Genomic DNA, 11,136 nt, shown 5'->3' with positions numbered 1-11,136 from the left:
AGAGAGAGAGAGAGAGACAGACGAACAGACAAACAGACAAACAGACAGACAGACAGAATAAATATAGTTATATGATAAGAAAGAGCGGGACAGAGGAGACGAGAGAAATAATTGGTTATTTGGAATGAATGAAAATACATTTTTCATATTAATTATTAGATTTCTATTTTACGTACATAAATTCTTTTTAATTATTTATGATTTTAAGATAATTCCAAAGATACAATAATTATTATTTTAATTAATGTAAACTGTACAAATATCCGAAGAAACTTATTAATATTATAAAACATTAGACTATTATAAAATTAACAAAAGTCAAATTGAAAATATATTAATTCTTAACATGTTTTGTATAAGTTCAATATTAAACAATAAAAACTCAAAAACATTGTTTATCTTAAAAAAGTTAGGCATCATAACAATGTTGTTCGATAAAATAATTATTTTCTCTTATCGCTTGATCGAACAAATATCCTCGACCTTAATTATTTTCATCTTGTCAGGCACATTCCTTATGATATCAGCAAAAAATATTTACCCTTTGCTATTAAAATCGCAATGCGCGAAATTAAATGGCTTCCCCTCCATCCTCGAAATTCGCCTCGTGTTTGGTTGCGTTGGCAGGTGAGTGACAAGGACGTATTTTGGCACTCGTTACTAACTCTCGCTCCATTCTAGTCTTGAAGCCGAGGCAGCGAAGTCATTGCCAAGGATAGTCTAACGCAATGACATTTTCATTGGTTTGGCTTGGATAAATCTTGAACAATTGCAATATTAGTTCGTTTATAACAAGACGAGGGCACATAATTCTGTCAATAGTTTATAATTCTATAAATCACGAGTAAAACAAAAAAAAAAAAAAAAAAACTGATGCTTTAAAGTAAATTTTGTATTCGAGAAGGTGAACTTTAAAATAAAGCATAAAATAATCGTTCAGTAGAATTAATCGTAACAACGACATATTTATATTGAAAAAAAAATAAATATAAAATGTAAAATAAAATTATAATTTTATATATAATAGTGTTATCGTGAGGTATGTGAATTATTTGTTCACTAATAAAGAAAAATACACTCGTAGAAGATTATGGTTGAACAATAAGAAGTTAATACGCTTATACAATAAATGTAAAATGTTTTATAGTTCAAATGAAATTTTTGATAATACATATTAAAAAATTTATGAAATTTACTATAATTAATGTTGTGAAATTTTAAACGATTATACATAATATTTTTATAATTTTAGAATGTATTTAAAAATTTGCATCTTAAACTGGTATTGAAACTACGTTTCGAATTTTGCATTTAAAAATTTCGAATTTAAATATAAAAGCTAAATTGTTGGGAATGTTCAATGTAATAGTAAGTACATACTTGTCGAATAAACTTTTTTTTGCATAAGATTATTAATTTTTCTTTTATGTCCGTTCAACAAAAGTCTTCTGGTACAATATATAAAAGTTGTTTTTTATAATGAAAGAAATACCCGTTTTGACATCGATGAGTTGAAACAGATTTTTTTCCCTTCAAATGTTGATACATGTTCATTTGTTTATATGAATAACAAATAAAATATTTGAAAATGCAATATCAAAAAATGACACGAAAGAAATAAAGATTTAACCGAACTCAGTTTTCCTACTTATAGAGATTGTTGGAAATTCGAAGAAATTTTTATGTAAAATATATTATAATTATTATAAGCATTATGAGTGATAAAAAACGTAGATATAGCAAAGTAAGCATAATAAAGTGTCAATATTTTATCCAGATATTTTATAGAAATTTAATTATTAAATGTTTATGACAAATTACAAAATTATGTATATAGGCAATTCATTTAAACGGTAACATTTAGAAATATTTTAATGAAATTATAGATATTCCAATCGTCGCTAAGCTTCACTCGAGCTATGCCAATTGAATTTGCAACATTAAATAATTTTATAACTTATATATATGCAAATAACTTTAAATAATTCAAATACTTGGTAATTCTAGTGATTATGTTTGTATTTGCTTTTTGTTTTAAAAACATTGGACAGAAAAGAAATGGTAGAAAAGAGAATGAAAAACAATAACATTAATACTAGCGTATTAATTAATTTGTATAAAAGTCCTCTATATTGAATATAAATTTTAATAATTATAATTGAAATGGAATCATTAATTTTCTGACAGTGTCTATAAATTATTTTTCTCCGCACATTTAATATGGATGGAAGTCATTGCGCGTGCATGTTTTAAGATAAATATTATAAATTTGTTTCAACATTCTTGATTTTTAAATGAATTCCTTATTGCAATTATATTAATGTTTTATTTGCAATAAGCAAATACTATGAAAGATAGATAAGCTTTCAAATAATCTTATGAAAACTATATAAAACAGTAATAAATTATTACATAAAGTATACTAAAAATTATTATGTATAATGGATGCTCGTATGTAATAAAATTTAGCACCACGAAGTATTATAGAGGAGAAACGAATCTTCACGAGCAAGTTCGGAAAAGTGTAAGAAAGAGGAAGTGGGAGAGCGAGAGAAAATGGAAAAATCAAAAGTGGGATGGATGGAGAGAAAGAGAGAAGAGTAACCTGTTGAAGCGCTGTACAATTTTATGTTTGTACGTGACGTTCGCACAAACTTGAATAGAGCGTGCGTTAAAAAGTCGCTTTCACGAGGAAAGATCTTCAAGTATTTGAGCATAACCCTGCCAAAAGTCTGTCAACTTTATCATGCTGACGTTGGCCGCCAAAATGCTTATGTTTTCGTTGTGAGGTTTTCTATCGGATTTGCTTATATGAGGCGATTATAATCCGCCCAAATTACAACGAATAATGATTATGGAAAATGAAAATGTTATTCCCATTAAAAATTTATATCCATTCTTGATCGATATTTTTCTTATTTATTTGAATGAAATAAGATGCGCGAAATACGTACATTATTTGAGTGATTTTATGTGACTCGATAGTTTCAGTAGCTACGAGGTTGCGCAACAAAGAAGTTATCTTTTATCGTTAGATATTGGTATTATCGATTGGGTATTGATGTTTGAACATCTGCCTCAATTAAAGAATTCATAATATATTTAAGCCATAGCATTTAAGTTAAATATAATATTTAACAAATCGGAGTATAATAAGGAACATAGCTCCCCCCCCCCCTGCTCCCTCCCCCTCACACTCTCTCACTCTCACGAGTGTTGACGCAGACACACACACACACACGCGCGCACACGCACACGCACACGCACACGCACACGCACACACGAAAAGACAGACAGACAGACAGACGAACAGAGTACGGGAGCATACACTGTTTATATGTAGACCTTATTGTTAATTTAGTATAGAAGTTTTGGAATCGCGTACGAAGAATTTCCATGTTTGAGTGTTAACGCGTTGTTAAAAGGTGCGTACACACGCTGTTTGTTTGAATAACGATTTAAATATAAAATTGCGTTAGCCCCGAATGCTTTTTTTTGCTTTCAACTAACATAACATAAAGTGCTACGCGAGCGTGCAAGATACGTGCGTAAATTTTTATCAACGGTGATATCGGATAAATTAATAGATTAAAGGGGCACGGCAGGACCAAACATTAGCTCGCTCGCAGAGCCGGGGAATCCTGGCGTGTACGCGACCAAAGAAGTAACAGCCCCCGTAGTCCCTCTTATCGTTGAGAAACGGGAGGCGTAGGATTGCCGTAAGCAGCAGGGAAGTGAGCCGAAGGCTCGGCTCGCGCCTGCGCCGAGAAAAGCGCCAGTGCACGAGGTCCCGTGGCTCTCGTACCTCCGGTCAACCGAAGCCTCGTGGCGCTGGCGCCAGTTCCAAGTGCGCCTCCCTCGCGATTGCATCTCCGGGTCGCTCGGGCGCTTGCAAGCTCAGCCTCGGGGTCGCGACGAGCGATGCCCAGCCTCTTTATCTGTGTCCGCGTCTGCAGACTGTGAGAGGCACCTCGGTGAGTAAGATGAGGAGGAGAGCGCTCCCGGTATAGCGACAGACGTTTTTCCAGGATCGTCGAGCGTCGATGCGCATTTGCCCCTCGTCGGCTTCGCTTCGAGCAAGAGTTGCCAATTTCTTTTAGCCAGTATCCTTCTGGCGGGGTACTGCTGTGTCGTGCGACGTTTGTGCGATGAAATTTTAGTATACGTGTGTGAGCGCGCGCGCGCTACGTGTAGGACACGCAGAACTTTAGGATATTATTCGTTAAGCGATCACGATCTTGACGTTTCGTTGGCCATTAGCCCCGTGACTTTTAGGCGCAATACTCTTTCCACTCTATTCGTTCTGTAAACGAAGATTTATATTTATATGTAGTTAAGAGTTGGGCGATTGTGCGTCGGTTGACCGTTATGATTGCAGGTATCGTAAAAAAGCTCGGCTGTATCGTTGGATTAAAAAATTTACTTTGAATATGGAAAAAATTGTGGGAATGCTTTGAATAATTTATCTCATTAAAACCATGATGTTTATCAATTTTTCTCGAGATAACGAAACTGTTTTGCAATACATCGCGACATTCATTGGTAGTGAGCGGTCAAATGGTTATTTGTTTGTTTAGCTTCAATCTATTTCTATTGTGATGAGAAGTTTTTGTGGTTAATGCCGCAACAAATGTATATTTAAGACGTAAAAGCAGCGTCATTATATATAATACGTCGAATTTGGCATTTACCGCAATAATTATCTATTTATATTAACATTTGTATAATATTAACGTTCGTTTAATTTATCGAGCTCCCGGCAATATTTATTCATTCGATTACAAATAAAATATTCGATGTTTATGTTAGTTACTGTTAAAAAGAAATGATGAGGTTGTGAGCGAGTAGTAAAGGACAGAGTTTAGAGGGACATTTAGTGGATGACGATATCGCGTCGGAGTATTGTACTTGATATTTTCTAATATATTGTTGCATCCGGCTAATTTACAAATGTATTCTCAATCCGTCGGCACACGGCTATTTTTTTTTTTTTTTTTTTTTTTTTTTTTTTTTTGCTAAAAATTTTAAAGCACCAAAGGTGGAACGGCAAATGTTCGCTTGGCCCACGACGAATCGTTTCGATTAATCATTTAATTGCTCGTTTCTTTTATCTCGCGCTAATGCAATAAGCGCAGGTGAATCGCATTTAATCGTAAATCGCATTCCTCCTGACAACATAAATTCGGATCATTCAAATTAATCGCATTTAATATCGTACGAGAGATTTATTATTATTATTAAGGCTTGGATGGATAGCAGAGAATTCTTGATTACATTGAACTGTCAAAGCTCTGTTTATAAATATTGCGCGCTCGAAGGAATGTTGTTTAGTTTCCGGGATCATGAACATCAACAAACTTCTGAGAAAAAAAAAAAAAGTCAAATCGAGCAACTCGCCTTTCCTTAGATTTATCCGGAACAAGCATGAGCAGCGGCGCAGACACGGCCACGCGAATGCCGAAATTGATAGCGTAACGAGTAATATAATAAGGCCCAGTCGTTATTAAAAATCGAGCCAGCCGACGAAATCCCCGTAAGAAGAGGCTTCTTACCTCGCTCATCGTGTCGAGTTCTCGAGCTCCACCTCGAGTGCGCCCATCCGGTTATCCGCCGATGCGTCTTAGCCCTCCGCGCGAATCGCCGAGCGGCTTGGGCGAGAATAGCATAACTCGAAATTACGTTTCAAAACGATGCTGGCTATTTCGAACGGTGAGTTCGACTCGCTTCGTCGTTCGTTCGCCGCCGCTCGTGCCGCGGCATTTGCCTAATTAACAGTTGCACGTCCGCTAGACCAGGCCGCTTGTCAATAAAGAACTTATTGAGCGACTTTGTGGGAGCGCAGGGACGAAGCGCGTCCCGGGCCTTCGATGCTCAAGTCATTTGTGCAAGGCCCTGGTGTTTCGCGTAATTGCCACTGAGTCCCTGAGCGAAAAGGCCAAAGAAGCTCGAGGTGGAACTCGCATCGAATATTGGGTAATGTGCGCTCATCCACGAAATTTACTCCCCGATTTTATGGTTATCGATCATATTGATCGTGTACGTCCACACGTCGATTAGATGTTATGAAATTTTTCTGATTTTCGAGTCTGTACTTGTTTGTACTTTTTTTCATTTTCGTTATTTTTCTTTCCTTTTGCTTATAATTTGCTTATAATTTGCTTATTTTTGCTTTTTCATGGCATTCAGTTGATTGTAAAATTAAAAATTTCATTCGACAAGTTTTTGCTAGCACTACTTGCACCTCGTGTTTATAATTTTCTTATCTCTCTCACCGCCCAAAAACACCAACATTTTTTCATATTACGCGAGAGCACTTTAAAACGTAGTGCGTTAAGAATATTTTAAAACGCGTGATAGTACTAATGGAATATCAAAATTCATTTCAAGTATTGCGAAAGCTTCAAAGTCGCGAAGAATTCAACCAAGGATAAGATATATATGCACATATATGTAGATAATACGTAATTGTAAAAATGCCATTGACGATTATTTATGTGGCGTTTTGCACTGGTGCTTGCGCAAAAGAAAAACTATTTTCTCCATACTTTTATAGAGCAACAATGCCTATGCTTAATAAAATACTTTACACATACTGTGGATTTTCGCTTAGAAATAAATAATTTTTGTCTTATTTATCGTATTAATAATTGCGGCATGCTGCATTACCATTATATTTTTAGAAAAAAAATTTTTTGTGCAAAGTATATTCATTAATATATTCTTTTTATAACATCGACTTATCTGTATTATTATATCTTATCTACAGTTGAGAATTCTCGGCGACTTTAATGTTTTCACAATACTTGACAATGAATTTTCAATATTCATCTAGATAAATAAATAAAACTATTTCAACGTTGTTACGTCATATAAATTATAAAATCTAGTCAAACGAATATTTAAAACATAAAAATTTTCAACATTTATTCAGAAAATAAATAATATTTCTTTGAAAAATCATTCTTCATAAGATTGGCATATTTTTATTTTACTATCTTGTCAAAGTGAATTGAAATAGAATTTAAGAATGTTTGAATAATATACACTGCAATTTTTTCATTTTTAAAACTTGAAGGCAATTTTTAATTCTTACGAATTACAATTGTTAGTTTATTCGAAAATTGTCAATCACTTTCGACACTTTAAGTGCGTTTAATATTGCAAATAAAAAGATAATTCCAAATAAATTTAAAATTGCTTACTTAAATGAAATTATGCATGTCTAATGACGAGAGAGAAAAAATGATTATCGATCATAAACTTATCGAAACAATCTCTCAGTAGTCTTAAAAGGTACTTCTTTATTATTATTAGTTAACTGATCACTTAACTTCCAAACTTTTTATCATCAGCGATTAAGATGAAGTTTGATGAGTAAAGTTTCATACAATGATAAAGTTATACAGTTGTATTTATATAGTGAGTTTTTATCATTATATACGAAAGCCATGATATATAAATAATTTATAAATACGTGTGAATGGGCCTGTATGTTTTTAAAAAAAATAGTCGAAATCTGTTTTTCGAAAGTCAAGTGATATCTCAAGATTAGTTTCTGATAAAGTAGAAAAAGCTCTTGTATTTAAAGTTTTTATTTCTTAATCTTTTGAATAAGTACAAGTATTTCTCAAGAATAACATATCTTACTTTTTTTGTGAAATACTTTCTACGAAAGTTATATTTAAGTCAATGAATTCGTATTTATTTACATATTGATTGTAAGTCAAATATTTTTGTATAAACTATCATTTATCAGAAAATGATAATAAAAGTCCCTCGATACTTAATATTATGATTTTACTGTTTATTAATATTCTCAATTGCAATAATTCTATTTACATTTTTATGATACATTTCTATGATATTAATATTATTAAAAATTGTGACATATTAATTTTATATGAAAAAGATAATTTATTAATTTCTATTTTCTTAATATTCTTTGAATTTCACATATCGGTCAGTATATGTTTCACTAGGGAATTAGAGTTAGATTTTGGATGATTTTGTCGTCTTAAAGTGACATTTTCAGTCAAATTTTAAAGATTTGTTGATTTTTTTTTTTTTTTTTTTTAGACACCATTAAAATCCATAAAATAGCTTCTGTTTTAAGCCAATGACGAGCTCGAACGACGGTTTATAATAAATTAATAGTAGCGTGAGATACGCTAAAGCAGAAAGAAAACTTAGAGAAGAGGATGATTTCATACTCATAAACGACATTAGTAATAAATTTCATAATGTTAAAGCGAACGACTCGAATGCTTCGTGAATGACCGATATCAATAAATTTATATTTAATTGATTATTTGCTTTTAATATCTACGGATAAGAAACAAAAAAACAAACACATAATAACACATGAACATGAAGTTTTTAATAAGTTGCCAAATTTTGTACATAGAAATTATATTTCCGTGCATTGAAGAATAGTGTTAAGTATTTGGTACGAAGAGATTTACAGTGGAAAAATTTCCTCTAAAAATAATTCAGGGATTTAATAAAAAAATTTTGTTCTCTTATAAGGCCAGTGTAGTAGTCTGGCTGCCAACATTACATATGCGATTCAATGAAATACTTGTTAAAGTCGAAGAGTAATTCAAGCTTTAATAGTGCCTATAGAAAATCAGTCGACACTAAAGTTGAATGCCTTGCTAACATTAAAGCCTAAACATAAAATAGCAGTTATAATTAAATAACATTTCTCATTTAAATATGAATGTTATACCGTGTATTAAGTTGCTTTGATATGTAAATAAATCAGTGAATATCGTCATTTAAGTGTCAATAGATTTATTATAAATCAGGATGCTCGAGCCTCTCCCGTTTGCCAATCTCACACTTCATTCCCAATTCGGCATTTCGCGAAATTAACATTTAACCGAAAATCACACAAATATCGTATGCTAAAAGCTACGGGCATTATAAAATAAACGTCCTTGAGCTCCCCGTAATAAAGAGCCAACGGTGTGTTTTTGAATCCTAAGACGCATCCTCAAACACTGGAAACCTTGCGCTTGCGATCCTCTCGGCTTGCTATTGCAATGCGCAAGTCAGCAGCCCAAATCGGAGTAAGCAACACTGATCCTTCTCTATTCAGGGTAGGATCGAGTTATTCGGAGGCAGCGAGCAACCGAAACGAACGAAAAGCTGCACGAACGTCAGAGGGCGCCCAGGCCCCTCGGTCCCAGGGCTCAACAGTCGAAGATGAGCCCCAAGGGCCCGGGTCAAGAGTGCCCAAAGATGGAGGTGCGAGTGTCGTGCGTAGCGGCACCGGGGGCCGAGCCCCAGGGCATTCGCGTGCGGATCCCCGAGCCGAAAAAAGGACGCGAGCCCGCCAGAGGGAGATGCCCTTCCATGTCCGAGAAGGACATGTATAGGAAGGCCTTGCCCCTCGATAAGCGGGACAGGTATTCGACGCTCTCGGGAGCCGAGATCAAGAGAGGATTGGTCCCGTCGCCAGGCGAGCCCGACGTCCAGAAACGCCGGAACCCCATGCTCGACCGGAAGAACAGGTCAGCAAAACGAGGCTGCTTAGAATGCACGGGGGCGTTGAATTTTGTGGGATTAGTTGCTCGAGCGAAGATCCCCGGCTGCGGCTGTTGGTGGCGTTCGATCGATTCATTGGAGTTACGACAGGTAGTAGCGATTACTTGATAGCTGGGTGGGGGATGGTAATTTTTTTTGGGGGGGGGGGGGTGGGGGGGGGGGGGTGGGTTTTTTTTGTGGGGGGGGGGGGGGGGCAGCTGGTCGAGTTTTACCGCGAGGAAAGCGATGTTGGATTCAATGCTTCAATGCCAGCGTTTGTTTGTCCTTGCCCTCGGCTCTGCGCGCACTTGTCTCAGCACGGGCCTCATCGTTACAATCGCGACGTAACATAAAGCACGCTGGGCCTCTTCGTTTGCCCGGCCCTCGCCCTGAATTACGGAGCTTTCCTTTCGATATTGGGCATTATTAGGCGCGCTATAATAGAGCTGCGGCACCGCATTGTTATGGCGCCTCCAACAGCAATGAGAAATATTATCCACTTTCCATCGCGTAAAGCCACGCCAGTTCCACAAAATTCAAATCCTTGCCGTTTCGATGAGCGCCTAAATCAAATTCGAACATAATAAAGCAGGAAAGGTATAACGAACGCGCTGGCACCGCACTCGCGAACAGGTTCCCCACGATATCCGGCGCTGAGCTGAAACGCGGCTCGACCATCGGCAAATGTCCACTGGAGGAGGGCCTGGATCTCAGCCTCGCGCCCTGGCCCGGCATGAAGTGGGCTTGCGTCCGGGTTCTGCACCTTTACTGCAAAGTCTTCGACCAGTTCGAGCTCTTCGAGCTTATCGTTAGGTAATTCCAAATCGACTATACGCAGTGTGGATTTTACTTTGATTCGTTCATGTTCAATCAATTGTGCTGCCCCGTCTACTGTGTGTGCGTGCCTGTGGCTGGCTGTACGTACACCCACGTAGCTCTTCTTTAACCGTACAATGTCTTAGTGTTTTATTTTATTTTCCATAGCCGCCTGATTTTGCATGTCTCGAGCGTATCATTTACTCACAATAGCCATCTCTAATTCTTTCGTTTGCTGTGTACTTAATCATGTGTTTGTGCATAAAATGTTATTAATATCGTGTGGCATACACTAGACGTAGTTTAGTGATTTAATATATAACTTTTATACATGTTCGATGTTATGAAATAATAAAGTCTTTATTAGCTTGCTTTAATATTAGATACAATTAGCGCGCGCGCGCGCGTGTGTGTGTTAAATTGTGTTCATTTCTCAAGTCATTATTTATCATTGTATCTCGAAATCCTTTAAAGTTTCAATTTTCCAACAATTAGAGTGCAAAGATTTTGTAACCGATTACGGGCTAAATTAACTTTTTCCCTTGTGCTTAATGAGCCATATATAATAAAAGCGATTTCGTTAGATAAATAATAAAGAATAATGAGTACAATGGAGCCTAAGGGACTGTTCAATTAAAGTCCAGTTTACTTGAGAAAAATATTCTACAAATCGATTTATATAGTATTCTTCTTCTTCTTCTTCTTCTTCTTATTATTATTATTATTATTATTATTATTAATAAATAATCAAAAATATATTAATTCCACTCTTGTTACTAATAATTAAATAAT

General features: G+C 35.6%; 1 protein-coding gene and 1 long non-coding RNA gene across 2 annotated transcripts in view; one reads left to right on the top strand and one right to left on the bottom strand.

The window, feature by feature from the left end:
• Positions 1 to 541: 541 nt before the first annotated feature.
• On the bottom strand, positions 542 to 4,103 carry LOC105364188 (uncharacterized). Its single transcript, XR_912943.1, has 2 exons — positions 3,806 to 4,103; positions 542 to 720 (listed from the first exon to the last, which is right to left on the bottom strand). It is a non-coding gene; the product is annotated as an uncharacterized LOC105364188 (long non-coding RNA).
• Positions 4,104 to 5,757: 1,654 nt separating this feature from the next.
• The window catches only part of Lmpt (four and a half LIM domains protein limpet), a 67,258-nt gene continuing 61,879 nt past the window's right edge, over positions 5,758 to 11,136 (top strand). Inside the window, exons 1-3 of the mRNA XM_011502140.1 lie at positions 5,758 to 5,973; positions 9,101 to 9,515; positions 10,162 to 10,341. Coding sequence (XP_011500442.1) covers positions 9,208 to 9,515; positions 10,162 to 10,341 — 488 coding nt within the window. The 5' untranslated portion in view covers positions 5,758 to 5,973; positions 9,101 to 9,207. The remainder of the gene's footprint in view (positions 5,974 to 9,100; positions 9,516 to 10,161; positions 10,342 to 11,136) is intronic.

This window comes from Ceratosolen solmsi, unplaced genomic scaffold (genome assembly GCF_000503995.2).
Source record: "Ceratosolen solmsi marchali unplaced genomic scaffold, CerSol_1.0 scaffold43, whole genome shotgun sequence".
In the NCBI taxonomy this organism is placed as follows: domain Eukaryota; kingdom Metazoa; phylum Arthropoda; class Insecta; order Hymenoptera; family Agaonidae; genus Ceratosolen; species Ceratosolen solmsi.
The sequence above is the reverse complement of the archived record's forward strand: the minus strand, read 5'-3'. Positions and strand labels throughout refer to the sequence as shown.